The sequence below is a fragment of the Abramis brama genome (genome assembly GCF_963993115.1).
Source record: "Abramis brama genome assembly, chromosome: 17".
Classification (NCBI taxonomy): domain Eukaryota; kingdom Metazoa; phylum Chordata; class Actinopteri; order Cypriniformes; family Leuciscidae; genus Abramis; species Abramis brama.
In genome coordinates, this window is record NC_139979.1 from 19,035,025 (window position 1) to 19,056,335 (window position 21,311).

Here is a 21,311-nt window from a genome sequence, read left to right on the forward strand (position 1 = left end):
TTATGACAAAATGTCGAATTTATGAGATTCTAAATAAATAAAAAAAACGAAATTATGACAGTCATAATTTATGAGATAAAAGTCAAAATTATGACAGCCTATCAAGTCATATTTATGATATAAAGGTCATAATTATAATATTAAAAGTATGACTTAAATAAAAAAATTGACTTTTTATGTCATAACTATGACTTTTTATGCCAAAATCTCAGTTATTATGTTCGTCTTTTTATGTTGTACTTATGATTTACCAAAGCATTTTTTTTCTTACAAATAAATGGGTTTACATAGTTTTGCAAACAATTGGATAGGATATATCTAAGATTAATCTCTCATTTAAACACTTGTTATTTGGGGTTAATACTACTACTAATAATAGTAATAATAATAATAATGTAAATATTATCATTATTATTATTGCAAATGCGAGAAGTACAAAGTATGCTATAGCCTATACGTATACCATTTATACCTGCATGTGTTCCAGTTAATCACACCACGTTTAGCCTATTATAATTATTATTATTATTATTGTAGCCTAGGCCTATATTTTAAACATGTATACATCCATTCATCAAAAACCAAAGGTAACTGGTGAGTCTAAACTTTTTTCTGTGTGTTTCTTTATTCTTTTCATTATCTATTTTGTCTATGTTAACTTAAGAAAGTCTGCTGTCTCCTCTTTTACTGTCTCTGGTTCTTCTATCAACTCCATATTTATGCAGAAAGCTCAGTGAGAATTGGAAACAAATTTTGGAATTGAAAAAAATCAATCAAAAAATTGGAATTGAAAACAAATTTTTATGATAATTGCCACTGTCTCCCCAGTTTGTACCCACAGTGACAATAATAATAGTGGGTAAACTTCATGAAATAAAGTTAAACAATTATAAGTTAAAACAGGAATGTGCAACATAGCCTACATACAACCTCATAACAATGAGGTTCAATAAGGCCATTTTCATATTCAGAAGAGTAGGCTAATAGTTCAAGCGCACATTTGGGCTATTGTTGCGATACAGATCAAACTGATGTAAAACATGTCTGTGATTTGTTTTAAAAATGTTACTAAAAAATCTTAATAAGAAAAGCACAGCTGGACACAACAAGCAGACGTTTCTCTCTTTTTTCTACAAGCAATCCTTGTTGGCAGTGACACTCCCTATATACTTCCGGTCCGGTCATGCACCAATCAGATTTCTCAACATCCAGCATAGCCCCGCCCACTACCACACAGCCTCGTTCTGGAGACAGTCCAGGAATATAAAGCCTTTGTCCGGCTTTTCCAAATTATTTCTGAGCTACGCCCCGTTACTTTCCAGATTTATCTGAGAACTTCTCGCACAATTTGTAACAATGAGGGAGATTGTTCATATCCAGGCCGGTCAGTGCGGAAACCAAATCGGTGCCAAGGTAAGAACAGTTTTTCAGAGTAGCCTACAAAGTGAGTCATTTATATTTTGAATCTAAGAGAAAAAATACTGTGCAGAGGTCTCAGAATGCAACAAAAGCCCCGGTGAAGAACTCCAGTGTTATACTAGTTTATAGCTTTTACTAAATCTAAAACAGCAAGATTTGATCTTAATTTTGTTTCTGAACATATTAGAAGGCACACTGTTATGCAGAACAGACCTATTTTTTTGCTTTGCACATCTTACCAAATGTTATTAATAATGCATTACACTAGCAACACGTTGGGCAGTTTTATAGACCCACATAATGTACAAGAATTGTTTTCCATTACACTGCTGTGTCCTTGTGAACCCCCTTCATTCACGCCCAAAATTTGCGGATCCCACTCTTCATTCATTCTCACTATTTCTTTAACACGCTCTGTATAGCTATTTCTCTAAATAAATGATGCTCACATTCCGTAGACTCTAACCATAAATCTCTTTGTCTGTAAAACAGAATGTGGGTGAAGGGATTGACTGTGGGAAAGGGGGGGTCTGTCCTCTTTCTTTATTTCATTCTTCTCAATGCGCACCGGGTGTGGCGGATCTGATGTGAACAGCAGAGCTCTCTCAGTAATTAAACTACCCGTTATCAGTGTCACGAGCCCTTTAAACAGCTGTCATGACAGGACCAGCTCGCGAGCCATGACATATGATGCATGCCATGCCACTAATATTACTACCGCATACCTTAACATAATTTTCACGCGAAATACTTTTAGCACGTCTTTTCTGTCTTTTGACTACATTCTTAATCTGAAATGATGTGCAGATATTGACCGCTGTGGTCAATGGTCAAGCGGAGGAGGATGGGAAGGGTGGGGCGATGGAGAATTAGGCTACAATAAACAATTTTAATAATAGTTGTTATTAAACTAAGGTTAATAATGTGGAATTATGAACTCTTAATCAGTTAAATCAAGTTATTTTAGTTTGCTTTTTGTACGAGTCATTGTTTAATTTGCCCTAAAATTAGGTTCTTTTTACTGTAATTGTTCTCATTGGATTACCCACATCTATGCATTTAAAATATCCAATTAATCCATTGAAGGAATAGTTCACTTAAAAATTTAAATTCTGTCATCGTTTACTCACCCTCAAGTTGTTTTTGAATTTCTTTCTTCTGCTGAACACAAAAGAAGATATTATGAAGAAAGTCGGTAACCATACAGTTGATGGGCCCAACTAATTTCCATAGTAGGAAAAAAATACTATGGAAGTCAATTGGGTCCATCAACTGTCTGGTTACCGACATTCTTCATAATATCTTCTTTTGTGTTCAGCAGAAGAAAGAAATTCAGGTTTAAAACAACTTGAGGGTGAGTAAATGATGACAGAGTTTTCATTTTTAAGTGAACTATTCCTTTAAATCCGATTCTGTGCCACATCAACATAGAGATTAAAGCTGCCTATAAGGACATGTTCACACCCATGGCCTCATTAAAGATGCACATTTTTTAAAGATTGCCCATGAGATGTAGCATGTCTTCTGTGGCATCAGAAATTGGGTTAAATCGTCCTCATCCTTTAAAAGACTTTGAAATGCCTTTCACATGATGAGATTGTGAGTGTCTGTTAAACTCATCTGCGGTCAAGGCGGGGAGGAGGAGGAGGCATCCACAACTGGACTTAATAGCTCTAACAACTGCTACCCATCCCCTCTACAGTATACAGATCTAAATGAAACATAAGTAATTAACGAGTAAATGACATATTCTTGGAAAACCTTTGATTTGCTGGATTAATTGGCTAAATGAAATGTATTAAATGTATAAATTAAATGTAATTAAAAGTGTCAAATATGTAAAGCCGAATGATTTCATATGTGTCAGCATGGTATTTTATGATGATATTATGTGATGACACAGCAGAAATGTAGGTTGCCTGGAGTAACAGGTTTTTAATAGGCGAGAGTATCAGAGCAGGGTCACTGTAGGGCTGTGTCAGTCAGTGCCTTCCAGTTTATTGGCCTCATTCTTTCAAAACAACTATTTTCAATATATCCCGATAACAATCTTTTCTTTCTCCATTCGCATTCGCTCGCTGCCTTATTAAGTCCATCTCGACCCCTCTCTCCTTGCTTCTCTCTCAGATTAAGGTCACTAGGAGAGTAACATAGAATTAACGATTTAAACATCAATAAAGCCTCTTTCTGAGCTAAAACTCATTTGAAGCTAATTCCAGATTAGTGATTAGTTGACACTGTTTCTCAATATGTTCTCGGTGTTTAATAAGATAGAATTGATCTAGAATTTACTGAATTGCATGCACGTTTTAATTACTGTGTGTTTTTTACAGTTCTGGGAGGTCATTAGTGATGAACATGGAATCGACCCAACAGGAACCTATCATGGAGACAGTGACCTGCAGCTGGATAGAATTAGTGTCTACTACAATGAAGCAACAGGTACTTTACTAAGATACACAATTGGGCAAGATGGGGAAGACGCCCCCTTTAATAACAGTGTGTCCCCATTAAAAGTTCTTTGTAAAGATTGTTGTAAATGATTTATCTGTGCACATCATTATTTAAAAAAAAATGCAAAAATGTAATCTTTCATCAAAAAAAAGTAATGCCCCTCCCCCTCACTATGACATCACTTCCCTTCTCTGATGATGCGTTCACCAGCAAGGCAGGACAATAATCCCTCTCCTCCTGCAACCTGTCACTCACATGACATAACGCAGCAATTAGCAAATGACAACGATCCAATCAACTACCCATGGACATAGTCAAGTCAAGTCCTGCATTTTTTTTCTCATTCGAATTGGAAATATGTCACAATAGAGAAGAAAAGACAGTCACATTTTCCGCTTCATGCTGACTATTAGGGAAATAAATGGAAACAACTAAAAAAGTGGTCATTAATGTGAAATACTTTGTAAGCAAGTAATGTAAATGTATTCATTTTGACAACTTAGTTATAGAATACAATACAAATATTTTAATTATTACATTTAATAGAGAAATTATTAAATATTAATCTACACCAGCAACAACATTCTGCCCCAGTTCTGAGGGTCAGTTTAAAATTTTTCAATTCAGTATTAAAACAATATTTTTATTTCACAAATCTAAATGAATTATTAGTGTATAAAGTATAACAATTTAATAAATGTGTTGAGATGACACTTGGTGACATCTAAAATTCTAATAATAAATAATTATAGTTAAATAATTAACCCTGCATGGCTTCACAAAGTTAAACAATAATACACAACTTCAGTATTTATTAGGTGAAAAAAGAGATTGTATCTTATTAGCGGCACAATATATTGACACAAAAAGTGTTCATAGAATTCTAAAATGCTGATTGTTGTATTTAATTACTACTTTTTTAGCATTTGTTTTCATCTGTTCTAGAATTACTGTAAACATTAGAAATGCTTTGGCAATACATTGTAACAATGCCAATAAAGCACATTTGAATTGAATTGACATCTAAAGGTCAAGAGAAAATGGCAACTTAGCCTTCATGTTTGATAGCTTATTTTATATATTTATTTTCTAATGTGTACTGAGCTGGTCTGCTTCTTTCCCATGTCTCTCTCTCTCTCTCTCTGTCTCGTGGAGGAGGTAAATATGTGCCAAGAGCTATTCTAGTGGATCTTGAGCCTGGCACCATGGACTCTGTGCGTTCAGGACCCTTCGGACAGATCTTCAGACCAGACAACTTTGTGTTTGGTGAGTGACTGGCAAAAGGGAATATGTTAAAAATGTGCAGATATAATGTAAAAAATATCAAATGAAAGTAGCAAAAGCAAATTAATATAAAAACAGATTGTAAAATGTCTCAGCTTGCACATTCTGATGTGTGCACTTCCTCCCTGTCACCTCACAGGACAGAGCGGCGCTGGTAACAACTGGGCCAAGGGCCACTACACGGAGGGGGCGGAGCTCGTGGATTCGGTTTTGGACGTGGTCCGTAAGGAGTCCGAGAGCTGTGACTGCCTGCAGGGTTTCCAGCTCACTCACTCCCTGGGCGGAGGAACCGGCTCCGGCATGGGCACCCTATTGATCAGCAAAATCCGTGAAGAGTACCCTGACCGCATCATGAACACCTTCAGCGTGGTCCCCTCCCCAAAAGTCTCTGACACCGTAGTGGAGCCATACAACGCCACACTGTCAGTCCATCAGCTGGTGGAAAACACAGACGAAACATACTGCATAGACAATGAAGCCTTATACGATATCTGCTTCCGCACCCTCAAACTCACCACTCCCACATACGGCGACCTCAACCATCTGGTCTCTGCCACCATGAGCGGCGTCACCACCTGCCTGCGCTTCCCCGGCCAGCTAAATGCAGATCTGCGGAAATTAGCAGTCAACATGGTTCCGTTCCCCCGTCTGCACTTCTTCATGCCCGGTTTCGCCCCTCTGACCAGCCGAGGCAGCCAACAGTACCGCGCCCTCACCGTGCCTGAGCTCACGCAGCAAGTGTTCGACGCCAAGAACATGATGGCAGCCTGCGATCCCAGACACGGGCGCTACCTGACCGTCGCCGCCGTGTTCCGTGGCCGCATGTCCATGAAGGAAGTCGACGAGCAGATGCTGAACGTCCAGAACAAGAACAGCAGCTACTTCGTGGAATGGATCCCCAACAACGTCAAAACCGCCGTGTGCGACATTCCTCCTAGGGGTCTCAAAATGGCCGTCACCTTCATCGGCAACAGCACGGCCATCCAAGAGCTGTTCAAGCGCATCTCCGAGCAGTTCACGGCCATGTTCAGGCGTAAGGCTTTCCTGCACTGGTACACGGGAGAGGGGATGGACGAGATGGAGTTCACAGAGGCGGAGAGCAACATGAATGATTTGGTGTCCGAGTACCAGCAGTACCAGGACGCCACCGCCGAAGAAGAGGGCGAGTTTGAGGAAGAGGCAGATGACGATGCTTAAGAAGGAAATGAAAGGGTGTTTGGGGGGGATAGTGTGTTCAAGTAAATGTAGCACAGTATGGCAACAACTTTTAGTGTCTCAATCAGATGAAGTAGGAATTAGCACTAGACCAATGGGGCCAAAAATAACCAGAGGAAGGCAGAAAGAATGTTCTTAAACACAGAATAGGTGGATAACCATGTTTACAAGTACAAATTGCTCACTTTTTGTGTATTTCTTTACTATTCTGATGATCAGCTGCTCTCTTTACAGAAAAAGGAAGAAAAAAAAGGCAAACATCCAGTTAGAATCAATGTTATAATTGAATAGATGGCGGGGACAAGGAGGACAGTAACATCTCATTTTTCTTTAATTTTAACATTTGCTTGTTTTTGTATGCAAATTATGCGTATTATTATTATTATGGTGTTTTTTTGTGTTTTCTTTTGTTACTATTGCACTAGAACAGGGCAACTCTGTGAGATTATGGCACTTCAACGTGACCTTTAATGGGTCTGATCACAGTATTTAAAGAATTGTTTCGAAGAGAAAAGTATGTTGTGTGAAAAATGAAGGAAAAGAAAAGGACTGAAAGAAAGAAAGACAAAATAACAGGTTCAGGGTAACAGGGTTATTTAATCATAACCTCGCTTGGACGCCAGCCAACGTCTACAGGAGGACATTGATTAATGGATGATACAGGAAAGTATTTTAGATTATGCAGATGGAAAGAAAGTTTTAGCATGTTGAATTGATTGTTGGTGCAATTTTGGACTCTGTCATGTCTAATTTCTGAGCCCATACTTTTAAGTGTTACTGCATATATGTCATATTTTAAATGTTTTGATGTTCCTTTATTGTCCCTGTGTGGAAAAAAAAACTGAGCCTCTGGAGAAAACCAAAATAAAAATGAAAACGATTTCGTTAATAATCAAGTCTTTGCTGTCGTTTTTGGCATGGTCCACATCCTTGAAGAAGCTCAGGTCGAACCAATACAGTCACACTTAGATTGCACTTAGAAGAATAATGCCTTAGTGAATTGCCTGCACTAAACACATGATTCATACTACAGTAAAGTACAGCACGATATACAAATGATATGGGAGTATATGCATATGAGGCCTATATACGTACTATATATATATATATATATATATAGGCCTATATATATCGTTTTTTTATTATTATTATTTTTAATGAATTGTTTTGAAATAGATTTGAATAAATTAACCTTAGTCGCGAGGTTCAGTCATATATAAAAGTAAGAAATATCTAAATTATGGCTTCTCAAAAATCCTGATGTAGGAAAAACACTTTGGGTGCTTCTCAATATCCCTCCTCCGTCCTCCATCCTAAGACCCGGAAAACGATCGAGCTCAGCCATCTTGAAGGACATCTCAATTCTCTAATTGCACCGCGAGGAGGAGAGGAACGAGGAGTGAGGAGGCTTGCAGAGGAGTCATAAGCGAGGATGCACAGTATTCTTTGAGGAAGTTTTTTATCGACTAAACGTGACGCACGTATCAATTCACATCGGTCACAATAATTTTTATTTATACTTTACCACTGCAGTTTATATAAACCACACATCACACATATTTCAACAGGGTATCTTGCTTTATTATTATTTATTATGGATTTCTTAAATAACCAAACTTCAACAACATAAGGGCAGATACTTTGAGCGCTGCTGATGACGCTTTGAAGTGCGAAGCGCTGCTGATGATGCTTTGAAGTGTGAAGTGTGAAGCTGCTCAGTGAACCCAAACAAACAGATGAACTAGAGGAATTAACTAGCACTATGAGCACCATTCTCTCTGGAAAATTGGATATTGTTGCACCCATTGGATTAAAAAAGGTCAGAGAGAAAAGTAAAGCACCATGGTACAACAATACACGTAATTTAGAGCGTAAATGGAAACAAACAAATTTAGATGTCTTTAGAATCGCATGGAAAGACAGTATGTCACGTTATAAAAAGGCCCTAAAAGCGGCCAGGGCTGAGCACCTCCGCAAACTAATAGAAAACAACCAAAACAATCCTAGGTTTTTATTTACCACCGTGGCTAGACTAACAAATAAACAGATGTCACCTGAACAAAATATTCTGTTACAGTTTAGTAGTAATGATTTCATGAAGTTCTTCACTGAGAAAATAGAAAACATCAGAACCACAAATGTAAACGTTCAATCCTCAATCGCGCCTTATAATTCAGCCTCAATTATCACGCCCCAAGAACAATTACAGTGCTTTACAACTATAGAACAAAAAGAGTTAAATAAACTTATCACTTCATCTAAAACAACAACATGTTTATTAGATCCTATAACAACTAAACTACTGAAAGAAGTGTTACCTATAGTGGAAGACCCTCTCCTCAATATTATTAACTCATATTTATCTTTAGGTCATGTTCCAAGAACATTTAAACTGGCAGTTATAAAACCTCTCATTAAGAAACCACAATTAGACCCGCATAATCTAGCAAATTATAGACCCATTTCAAATCTTCCTTTTATGTCTAAAATACTAGAAAAAGTGGTGTCCGCTCAACTGGGCTCTTTCTTGCAAGAAAATGACATCTATGAAAAGTTTCAGTCTGGATTCAGACCACATCATAGCACTGAAACTGCGCTCGTTAAAATTACAAATGATTTACTTTTAGCATCTGACCAAGGCTGTATCTCAATACTAGTTTTACTTGATCTTAGTGCTGCGTTCGATACTATAGATCACACAATACTCTTAGATCGACTACAAAATTATACTGGTGTTCAAGGACAAGCATTAAGTTGGTTCAGATCATACTTATCTGACCGCTACCATTTTGTCTATTTAAATGGAGAAAAATCGATCATAACTCCAGTAAACTATGGAGTGCCGCAGGGATCTGTGTTAGGCCCTCTGTTATTCTCAATATATATGCTGCCACTTGGAAATATTATAAGGAAACATGGAATTAGTTTCCATTGTTATGCTGATGACACTCAAATCTATATTTCATCACAGCCAGATGAAAACGCTAAATTGTCCAAATTGACAGAGTGTGTTAAAGATATAAAAGATTGGATGACGCACAATTTTCTTTTATTAAATCCAGACAAGACAGAGGTACTAATCATCGGTTCAAAAAACCACCCACAAAACCTCTCACACTACAACTTTAACATAGTAGGATGTCCTGTTACTTTATCCTCTACAGTAAAAGACCTGGGTGTTATACTAGACTGCAACCTGTCTTTTGAAAATCATATTTCATATGTTACAAGAACAGCCTTTTTCCATCTTAGAAACATTGCTAAGCTACGTAACATGCTATCAGTTTCTGATGCAGAAAAATGAGTTCATGCATTCATGACCTCGAGACTAGATTACTGTAATACTTTGTTGGCCGGTTGTCCTGCGTCCTCATTAAACAAGCTACAGTTGGTCCAAAATGCCGCCGCTAGAGTTCTTACTAGATCAAGAAAATATGATCATATAACACCAATTTTATCATCACTACATTGGTTACCTATAAAGTTCCGTATTAATTACAAGGTATTGCTAATGACCTATAAAGCCCTAAACGGCTTAGCTCCAGTCTATTTAACGGATCTTCTATCGCCCTATAATCCATCGCGCTCTTTAAGATCAATAAATTCGAGGCTTTTGGTCATACCTAGGATATCCAGATCCACCAAAGGAGGGAGAGCATTTTCACATTTAGCTCCAAAACTCTGGAATAGTCTTCCTGATACTGTTCGTTGCTCAGACTCGCTCTCCCAGTTTAAAACTAGATTAAAGACGCATCTCTTCAGCCAGGCATTCATATAATACTTTTAATCTTATACTTAAATCCGACCTCTAGTTCATAAAAACGCCAGAGGAGAACTGGCCCCCGACTGAGCCTGGGTTCTCCCAAGGTTTTTTTTCTCCATTAGGTCACCTGATGGAGTTTTTCGGTTCCTTGCCACTGTTGCCTTTGGCTTGCACAGTTGGGGATATTTGGGGATATTTAATTTAATTAATCAATCAACAATACTATTGATCAGCATTACCAAACGTGGACGTTTTCCACTAGAAACAAGCATTGATGTATTATTTTAATTTAATACTGTGAAGCTGCTTTGATACAATCTGTATTGTGAAAAGCGCTATATAAATAAACTTGACTTGACTTGACTTTAAGTGACGCTCGAGTGATCATGATCAAGTATTCCAATGTATAAAAGAAGTTTTCATTGGATTCCTCCGTCATCCTTTTTTCCCTTGCAACCTTCCCTCGAGGAAAGGAAACGAGGATGCTCAAATAAGAATTGAGAAGCACCCTACCAAACACGCCCCCTCTGCAGAGAGCGCGGAAAACTTTGGACAAAGACGACTACTATTTCTCAGTTGACCAATCAAGTCGCAGTTACGCATTTTCACCCAATCAGTGTAGGCTCACTCTCTGACTGACAGCTTGACTAGCGAATCAGTAGTCTTCGTTTAAAAGGCGGTCCTTAGTTTTCAGGAAATGGTTTCCAAGTGTTCTGCATGATAAGGTAAGTGCACGTTTTTATTAAATGCAGTGGATCATGCACGATATACCAGCACAAATGTAAACAATGGCCATGTCTTGCATGTTTACCTTTGCATTATGATGGGAAGCATTATTTCTGATTACATCTTCATGAGAAGTATTGCTTTCATTTCTCTAGCTAATTAACGGCTTCCACTGTTGCACTAAGCAAAACATATTCGATTAAGAAATAATGAAAAAGTCATAAGTGTCCTAATATCATGCCAAATGTGTTAAGTAAACTTTTATCACACATATACATCTCCACTAATCATAAAACTGAGAATGATGATATTAGCAATGTTGTTTATGTGTGTAATGCATACATTCGGGCTTAAAAACGTATTTACATTGTGAATAGTATCCATAACAACCGTATTTCTGTTGTAACATCACTCTTGATCCTTTAGCCAGAGAGGAAGATGGATGCCACTCAGCAGATTGAGGATCCTTTCTCTGAAGAAGAAGAAGAAGAAGAGGAGGAGAAAGTAGGAAGACCAGAAAGAGAACAGTTAGCTACACTGAAGGTGTTTAAAAATGACCACATACCAGAGACAGGTGAGACAATAAACCTGACTACCTTATGTGATATTGTATAACTAATATTTCCTGAACATTTTTGAAATTATTATTTCCTGAACATTATTGAAATTATGGCATTCATTTATTTTTTTCCTCTCTTCACACATTCATTTAGAATTCCCTCTCTACGTCGGAGAGAATGTCTTGGGCCGTGATCCTGCTGCCTGTTCTGTTCTGCTTCCGGCCCGATCTGTGTCCGGTCGGCATGCTGTCATCTCCATCTCAGTTTTCCACTCCAGCAGCAGCCGCTCCGGTGACGGTGATGCTGTGGAAGCACTTTTATGGGACATGGGCAGTATGAATGGTACCAGAAAAGGCAGATTCAAGCTGACGCCTCAGGTACGTTATGCTTTGACCGAGGGAGATAGTGTGGTGATCGCCGACGTGCCATGTCAGTACATTGGCCTGAACATCTCGAAGAGAGATACACACAAAACCCCAGAGAAAGGTCTTTCCAAAAAGGAGGAAAAGGATAGTTCGCCGCTATCAAGCAGTGACTCGGAATCAAAGTTGAGGAAAGGCGTGCAGAATGGGTTGAAAGAGAAAGAGAGGAGTGCCTTACCTCCTGTGCCTTTATGGAGCCCTGAGGATGAAGAACCCAAAATGTGTTCACCACAGCCTGCTCACAAACATCCTGAGATCACCCTGGTACCTGATTCAGACTCTGGTTCAGATGGAGAGAGTGATGAGAGGAAAGATTTTGGTAAGTAAAGTGAGACCTAAAGAATATTACTGAGCTATGCTAGCACACTATTTTCATGCTTTCTTTTTTCTCTTTTGCTATAGTTTCAGACTCAGCGTCCTCCTCTCATCTGTGTAGTTCCACAAATTCATCATTCCTGACCCCTGCAAAAAAAGTCATTCCAGAGAGGTAGGTTGAATGTTTCTTGAATGTTTTTTTTTATGTTCCCTTTTAACTTTTCCCAAACTAGTATAGACATAATAGCTTGGTTATATAATGTTGATGTGTTACTGCATAAAGCAGGGGAACGGATATATACTTAAAGAGAAATTTTATTTTATTCATTGTTTTCTTACAAATTCTTACTTTCTTACTTTTCTACAAATACGACTCAGCTGGTAAATTCAGTTAAGTCAACGCAATTGTGTTGTATAATAGAAATGTAAGCCATTATTTCATCTCATATTTAAATGTCATGCAATGTGCAAGTAAAAAATAAAGTATAAAGTCGGCAACACCTAAGCTCCAAAATTATCAAAAATATTTATTTTCAAGACAACTATCGCATAGTGTATGTGACGTTTCGAGCACGCAGGCTCTTCATCAGACAAATTGACTACAGATGTGCAACCCTTTATATCTCCAGGTGATCACATGTCCAAACATCATGTTACTAACCAATACAACAACTACAAAACGAAAAAAAGAAGAAAAGAAAGAAAGAAAAAAATACACACAAAAATATCTAAAAAACTATGCAAAATACAACAATATCATAATTAATATGCACTTCGAAAAACACTTTTCTTGATACCTGCAAATATACATAAAAATAATTAAATTAAAGTAATCACTCCAAAACCTTTGATGTATTATATACAAAAAGAGAAACACACACACATCTGTATAACAATTCAAAGAAATGGACGAATATCAAAATCTTCATTAAGTCCTCTAGGGGACAACGTGTCTAATGTGAAAATCCAAAAAGCCTCACGCTGTAAAAGCAATTTATCAATGTCACCTCCACGACGTGGATACTTAACTACCTCGATGCCTATGTATTGAAGAGTAGAAACTGAATGTCTAAAAGCTGCAAAATGCTGTGCAACTGGACTTTTTGGATCGTGGTGTCTAATTGCACATCGATGTTCAGAAATGCGATTCTTCAAAGGTCTACTAGTCTTACCAATGTAATATAAGCCACAAGGACAACGCAGCATACTCTTCAATACATAGGCATCGAGGTAGTTAAGTATCCACGTCGTGGAGGTGACATTGATAAATTGCTTTTACAGCGTGAGGCTTTTTGAATTTTCACATTAGACACGTTGTCCCCTAGAGGACTTAATGAAGATTTTGATATTCGTCCATTTCTTTGAATTGTTATACAGATGTGTGTGTGTTTCTCTTTTTGTATATAATACATCAAAGGTTTTGGAGTGATTACTTTAATTATTTTTATGTATATTTGCAGGTATCAAGAAAAGTGTTTTTCGAAGTGCATATTAATTATGATATTGTTGTATTTTGCATAGTTTTTTAGATATTTTTGTGTGTATTTTTTTCTTTCTTTCTTTTCTTCTTTTTTTCGTTTTGTAGTTGTTGTATTGGTTAGTAACATGATGTTTGGACATGTGATCACCTGGAGATATAAAGGGTTGCACATCTGTAGTCAATTTGTCTGATGAAGAGCCTGCGTGCTCGAAACGTCACATACACTATGCGATAGTTGTCTTGAAAATAAATATTTTTGATAATTTTGGAGCTTAGGTGTTGCCGACTTTATACTTTATTTTTTACTTGTTTTCTAGTCGAGCACCCTTTTGAGACTGATGTGCATGCTTTTGTTTAATTTTTCTATGCAATGTGCAAGAACCATTGAGGTTTGTATTGCCCTATTTGTTGTAGTTATTAAATGTGTTTGAAAAATATGATTTGAAAGCACATTAAGGCTTGAAGTGTCACCTCAGAACACTTACAATATACCAGTTGACTCATATAGATTAATTTCACTTTTGCAAAATAGGTACGTATGAAGCAACCTAAAACAATGGAGTGAATGAAGAAAAGTTGGCTTGATGCAAATTCATGCAGTGACAGGCACACAGACTGCACTTTCCATTCAGTAAATGAATTTCACAGACAAAATCCTGTAATTAGTAGAAATCCATGTGATTGGAAAACTCTGCAATACACCTATGGGATTTTCCCTATATATTGTAGAAATAAATAGAGCTGCACGATTCATAGATTAGCACAAACATAGATTTGAATGTTCTGGTGTGATTTCGTTAAAGGTTAGACACATCATTGTCATTTAGGAATGAGATCATGTGGGTGTTTGAATTGAGATCGCAATCTTTTAACGATTAATCATACAGCTCTACAAATACTCTTAGTTTTCTTGTGCTTAAAATAAACTTCACTATTTTCTGTCTTATTTTCTCAGTGAGGATGAGAGCTCCATCACTCCATCTTCGGCCTCAATGGACAGATTCAGACTGAGGGAAACCTCTGGTGAACCCTGTTCAAACTCATCTAAGCCTGGTCTGCTAGCTCTCAACTTGGACAGTGACACTGATTTTGAAGCGGACATGGAGAAAAGCAAGACTGAACCAGAGGTCCAGTCTGAATTAGCTACAAAGGTGGAACCAGTACCTTCAGCTGAATTTCATATGGACAGTGATACTGATGTTGAGGAAGAGGAGCCGGAGGCAAGTAAAGCTGAACAAGAGGCTCAGGAAGCAATAACTCTAGAGAAATCTGTATCTTCAGTTGGACTTCAAATGGACAGTGATACTGATGTTGAAGAAGAAGAGAAAGAGAAAAGCAAAACTGAAACAAAGGCTCAGATTGAACAAGCTCCAAAGGTGGAACCAGTACCTTCAGCTGAATTTCATATGGACAGTGATACTGATGTTGAGGAAGAGGAGCCAGAGGCAAATAAGGCTAAACCAGAGGCTCAAAATGCAGCAACTCTTGATAAATCTGTATCCTCAGTTGGACTTCATATGGACAGTGATACAGATGTTGAAGAAGACGAAGAAAAAAGCAAGACTGAACAAAAGGCTCTGATTGAAGAAGCTCCAAAGGTAAAATCAGTACCTTCAGCAGATCTTCATATGGACAGTGATACTGATGTTGAGGAGAATGAGGCTCCTATCACTGAAAATGTCTCCAAAAAGGAAGCAGAAGTTTTAGCAGTTACAGAAAGTACTTCATCAGCACCACCACCTACAGAGTTCAACTTGGACAGTGACACTGATGTTGAAGATGAAAATCCCATGAAGGTTTCCATGGTGACAGAGGTTTCACATCCCATTGGAGAGGGAAGTGATGTCAGACCTACATCAACTCCAGGGACAGAGCTCCACATGGACAGTGACACAGATGTAGATGAAGAGAATGAGGGCAAGGAGAAGATAAAGGCCAGATATCTGCTGTCAGTGAACAGTGAAACAGATGATGAGGATCCTTTTAAACCTGTACCAGGCAAAGCTGTGAAGGATGCAGGGAGTCAGAAGGCTTATGTGGGTGGCAAAGCAATGCAGTCAGAAGAGAGCACCCATAAAAAACAAGACCATCATTCTCAAGCAAAGACTTGTCTTGAGGAACCAACCCAAGCTTTTGGTCACTTGGAAGACTGGGACCTACCACCCACACAAGTATATGGTAACCATCCCGTTCACTTCCTGCCTATTAATCTCATTCTTTTTTTATTATCATATTCACAAAACAGTAAATGTCTAAAATTGCTTTTTTTTTTAAATTGAAATGCCAATCTGTAAACATTAAAATATTCCATTTCAAAAGTATAGCCACACGATGTGAACAGTATACATGTTGATTTTAGTGTGAAAAAAAAGTTTGACAACTTTATCATGACAACACAACGCAACATAATACAAGTTTTAACAGAAGAATGAATGAAAGTTACATTACAATTTTAACAATTTACTACTTTTACATCCTCCAAAAATTGGCCTTATTCACTTCCATTGTAAGTGCCTCACCATAACCTAGCTTTTTTCTTCTTTTTTTGTGTGAATGAGTCAATTTATTTTTTTGTGCTAATCAGTATTATGCCACAAATGCATTCAGTTGAGCTTAACTTATACTGAATTGTCTTTAATGTCAAATCCAGGAGCTGCTAGGGCCAGTGCTGGGTTCAAGCCAAAGCAGCTTGATCTTGAGGCTACGCAGGCATATGGCACAGAGACAGACAGAGAGGAAGAACAGGAGGAGCCACTGAGCCATACCCAACTCTACTCCAACCTCTCCACTGCTGAAACTCAGTTAATTCCTGTAGCAAATGTGGAGGAGGAGGATGAAGAGACACCTAATTACTCTCACCTTTCCACAGCAGACACTGTAATCATTGCCAGCACCCCAAGACGAGAAGAGCAGACACAGCCCTTTTCTCTCTTCTCAGCTCAAACGCAACTCATCTGGGAGGGAGAAGACAAAGAGTTTAATCAGAGTGAGCCCACCCAGCTCATAGAGGCAGACACCATTAATGAAACGCAAGAGGGTGAAGAGGAGGAGAACATGAAACAAGGCAGGAGAATCCATGGTGGAGGAAAAGTACACAAAGGTAAACACTCCAGCTCCTATCTTATCATTGCTGAAACTCAGCCCATGTGTGAGGAAGAAGAAGCAACAGATGTTGATCTGAGTGGGGACAGCTTTCAGAAACCAAGTACAAGACAACAGCCTGAGAAATGTGATTCTGCATATCTTGATGAAAACAACTCCTGCTCCCATGTCACCATAGCTGAAACGCAACCAATGGTTGAAGATGATGAAGAAGCACCAGATCAGGACAATGTGATCAGCAGTACTCATACAGAAAAACCTACCAGGTCCCATATCACCATCGCTGAAACGCAACCAATGTTTGAGGAAGACCAAGCACCAGAGGATGATCTAAACAAGCTCAGTAGAAGACAAACTGACAAAGGCGAACCCATACAACAAACTGAAAAGGCCTCTACTTCCAGTCTTGAAATCCCTGAAACACAACATGTTGGTAAAGATGATGAAGAGCAGGAGAATGTCCTCAGCAGCAAGATGCCTAGCAGAAGATCAAGCAGGGGTAGACCAAAAAAAGAAAAGGAAGCCTCACAACCTGCTGAGAATGTTGTGCATCACACTATCACAGAAACGCAACTGATGTGTGAGAAGGAACAAGCATCGGATGAAGATCTGAAGAGTGGGATCAACAACGGTGCACCAAGTACAGGACAACAAACAGATGAAATCAGATCTCCAGAGCTTGCTGAAACAGGCTTGAAATCCTGTGTCACTATCGCTGAAACTCAACCTATGTGTGAAGAAGAAGCACCATGTGAAGATCTGACTAAGGCAGTTAGCACAGGCCAGATAGATGAACACAACTCCACAGAACTCCCAAAACCCTCCAGCTCCCATTTCATGATAGCTGAAACACAGCCTATGCATGAAGAAGATGAAGAACAGGAGAAACACCTCAGCAGTAAAACGTCAAGCAGAAGATCACGCAGAGGAAAACCAAAGAAAGACAATGAGGTTCCACAAACTTCTGAGGTTGCTGTTCATCACACTATCACAGAAACCCAACCAGTTCCTGAGGAAGTGATTGAAAAAGATGAAGATCTGAGCAGTGGAATCAAATCCAGGAGATCCCGCAGGGGAAGACAGATAAAAGAGGATAGCGTTCCACAACCTGCTGAAGCTGCCGTCAGTTCCCTTTCCACTATCACAGAAACACAGCCTGTTTGTGAGGATGGAACTGGAAGGGATGAAAATCTGAGTATCATCAGATCCAAAAGATCTCGCAGAGGAAAAAAAGAAGATGAAGGTGAACCAGCACAGTCTGTTGAACCAAACTCTGATCTCATGGTTGTTGAAACACAGCCCATGTGTGAGGAAAACACTCAAAAAGAACCTAGTGGCAGAAGTAGCAGAAGACATAGGAAAAACAAGACAGAGGTGGAGAGTGAGACACCTTCATCTGGTAAAGTCCAAGGTAAAACCAGAAAAGGACAGGAAGGGAAAAGAAAGAGGGGGAAAGCATTGTCTGAGGAAGAGGGAGAGAGTGAAGAGGAAAAAACTACAAGGAGAGAAACCAGAAGAACAGGTATAAAACATAAGTGTAGTGAAAAGGAAGAAGAGGAAAGATTGGAGGAGAGGAATGCCCAAGCAGAGAAAGAGAGGATGGAGAAAGATCTCCAAGAACAGGAGGAGCAAGAGAGGGAAGAAAAGGAGAGACTGGAGCGTGAGAGAAAGGAACAAGAAGAGCGGGAGAGGGCTGAAACCGAAATTAGGCAAAAACTGGAAAGAGAGCAGCAGGAATTAGATGAAAAAGAACGACTGAAAAGGGAAGAGGAAAAAATGAGAAAAGAAAATGAGAGAATACAGAGGGAAAAAGAGGAAAAGGATCGTTTAGAAAGAGAAGAGAAGGAAAGGTTGGAGAGAGAGAGTAGAGAACGAGAAGAACAAAGACAAAAAGAAGAGGAAAGAATTCAAATGGAGAAGGAACAAAAAGAGAAAGGAAGATTAGCGGCAGAGAGAGAACAATTAGAAAAGGAGAAACAAGAAAATGAGGAGCTTCAGATGAGAGCAAGAGAACAAAAAGAAATGGAGGATGGGAACCATCAGGAAGCAAAAAAGAATGAGCGATTGGAGGAGGACAAAACAGAATTGGAAACTCCTCTTGTTCCTCCTGCCAGACGATCACGGCGTTGTTCAAGCTCATCTATGAACTCGGAACAATCTGTATCCTCACAACAGGAGCCATCCATCCAGAGAGGCCGAGGGCGGGGCAGGGGACGGGGCCGGGGCCGAGGGAAACAGACAACTAATGAGCAACCAATCAGTGCTAGACAGTCTAGCCAGAGAGGACTAGCTATTGGAGTCGAAGACAAAGAGCAGGACTCCAATTCAACAACCCGTTCCCGATCCCGCTCCAGTTCTAGAAGTTCTGAGAGATCTGCTAATAGTGTCATAACGTCAAACCAAGGGACGAGAGGAAGAGGCAGAGGCAGGAAGAGTGTGAAGCTACAAGAGCCGCAGGAAGTTTCCCAAACTAAAACTTCTGGGAAAGGCAGGGGGAGAGGAGGCAGGCATTCTGGTGTGGAGAATGTAAATGTCAGAATGAGCAATGAGCTTGAACAAGATGCAGAGATGGTAAATGACACTTCTGTACCTCAAAGCAACAGCAGAGGCCGCAAGAGAGCAGCCAACACTAGCACATCCACAGAAGAGGCTCCGTCACCCACACCCAAGACTCCAAGGCGCTCTGTTTCCAGTCAGGCGTACAAGGTCACACACACCCTCGGATACAGACATTAACTAGCAAGTTTTTTCTCTGTGTGGATGACATCAATCTGTCCTCTTCTCTTTTAGGTGTTATTCACTGGGCTGACGGATGAAGATGGAGAAAGAGTGGTCTCTCGATTGGGTGGAAGTCTGGCGAGAGGGGTGAACGATATGACTCACCTGGTGACTGATAAAGCAAGACGCACTGTCAAGTTTTTGTGCGCTGTTGCCAGAGGGGTGCCGATCGTGAATCCTGATTGGCTTAAGAAGGTGAGGGAGTGAATATTACAGAAATGTTCCTGATTCAAACCAAACCAAACCTAAAAAACACAATCCTTATCTGACTTTTCTCCCATTAAATGCATATGTTGGTTTGATGTATCTTTTTAAATGCATTGTGAGATGTTCTCACACTGAAAATGGTTCTGTTTTGGGTGACATTATACAACAAAAAAAGTGCCGTAGACGATCTATGTTAGTAATGCTTTAATAACCCTACACATTCAACACACATACTCTACTACTGGTGAGTCTCTTATGTTCACCAATGCTGCATTTATTTAATAAAATATGCAGTAAAAAAAACGTAATATTATGAAATATTATTACCAGTTTTGTAAAATCAAGAAAAATCATGTATACAATAATTAACATTAAAATAATTTTCCTGGACTTAAAAAAATGTTACTGTATAATTTCTGGGTCAAGAATGTTTTTTATGGTATTGATGATTTTATATATATATATATATATATATATATATATCTGTTTAAGGGTTTCTAGCTGTATAATTAAAGAAGTCTAACAAGTACATGATACAGACTTTATTTTGAACTTTAATTTGAATTTTAGTGTGACAACATCCTCTTTTTCCCCCAGTGTGGAAAAGTTGGCCATTTCCTTTCTACTGATGAATACATATTGAAAGACGTCGAGCAAGAGAAGAAGTTTAGTTTCAGCCTACAGAAGACACTGCAAACCGCTCAAAGTCAACCTCTTTTAAAGGTTAGTCCCTCACAAGCTCTTCCGCCTTTGTGTATCAAACCCAAAGTATACTATTTCCATCACACATATTCTCTCCTTTAATTTGGCTTTTATAGGGTTATGAGATTCACGTAACCCCATCTGTGATGCCAGAACCATCTCAAATGAAAGAAATCATCACCTGCTGCGGTGCACGTTTCCTCCCTAAAATGCCTTCTGCTCAGAAGGTACCCAGAACCAGTGCATATATTCTCTAATTTTATTGCACATATTACTTATTCCCATATTTTATTGTGGTTTCTCCCTCTCTATTCAGGAGCACACTGTGGTGGTGTCATGTGAACAGGACAGGGGGCTTTGTCAGAAGGCAGTGAGTATGTCATTGCCCGTGGTCAGCACAGAGTTCCTATTGACTGGCATTCTGCAGCAGAGAGTTGACCTGCAGGCCCATTCTCTCACTTCCTCTCTCAACACATCCAATCAGCCTGCAGCCCCCAAAGCTGCTGCCAGGGGCCGTAGGAAGTAGTGACAATGACATAGAAAAGGACTTTCCTTGTAATACATTTGTGCAGAAGACATAATCTGATTTATGCACAGACGTTTAAGTTCAGATTGCGCAAGATGAAAATGTGACACATAACATCCCAGTTTTCTGAAGACCGAAATTAATTAGATGAGATGCTGCTAGGCTTGTACCCACACACCCACCGATTCCTGTGAATGTGAGAGATGGAGAGAGTGTGAGGTGGCTGTCGATGAATGATGAGTTTGTTAGTGAAGGGAGAATGAGCTTCTCTAATTTTTTAATGTAATATTTCAATAAACTCTTTCAGAGCCAAAATACAGAGACATTGTGGATTTTTGCCCTTTAGTGTGTAAAAGCT

At 39.0% G+C, this 21,311-nt stretch overlaps 2 protein-coding genes across 3 annotated transcripts; both read left to right on the forward strand.

Annotated features, from left to right (window-relative positions):
- The first annotated feature begins 1,231 nt into the window (after positions 1–1,231).
- Positions 1,232–7,264, forward strand: tubb5 (tubulin, beta 5). 2 transcript variants are annotated; one of them, XM_084088161.1, is made up of 4 exons: positions 1,232–1,413; positions 3,753–3,861; positions 5,029–5,139; positions 5,297–7,264. In XM_084088161.1, the coding sequence occupies exons 1-4, from the start codon at positions 1,357–1,359 to the stop codon at positions 6,352–6,354; spliced, it is 1,335 nt and encodes a 444-aa protein (XP_083944287.1). In that variant the 5' UTR covers positions 1,232–1,356; the 3' UTR covers positions 6,355–7,264. The 2 variants fall into 2 exon arrangements, with proteins under 2 accessions (XP_083944287.1, XP_083944288.1); XM_084088162.1 differs by having other exon boundaries at positions 5,032–5,139.
- Positions 7,265–10,725: 3,461 nt separating this feature from the next.
- On the forward strand, positions 10,726–21,268 carry mdc1 (mediator of DNA damage checkpoint 1). Its single transcript, XM_084089189.1, has 10 exons — positions 10,726–10,860; positions 11,288–11,435; positions 11,575–12,162; positions 12,246–12,330; positions 14,594–15,816; positions 16,289–19,446; positions 19,531–19,713; positions 20,323–20,448; positions 20,544–20,654; positions 20,744–21,268. Exons 2-10 carry the CDS (start codon positions 11,300–11,302, stop codon positions 20,951–20,953), a joined length of 5,820 nt encoding a protein of 1,939 aa, XP_083945315.1. The 5' UTR covers positions 10,726–10,860; positions 11,288–11,299; the 3' UTR covers positions 20,954–21,268.
- Positions 21,269–21,311: the final 43 nt, after the last annotated feature.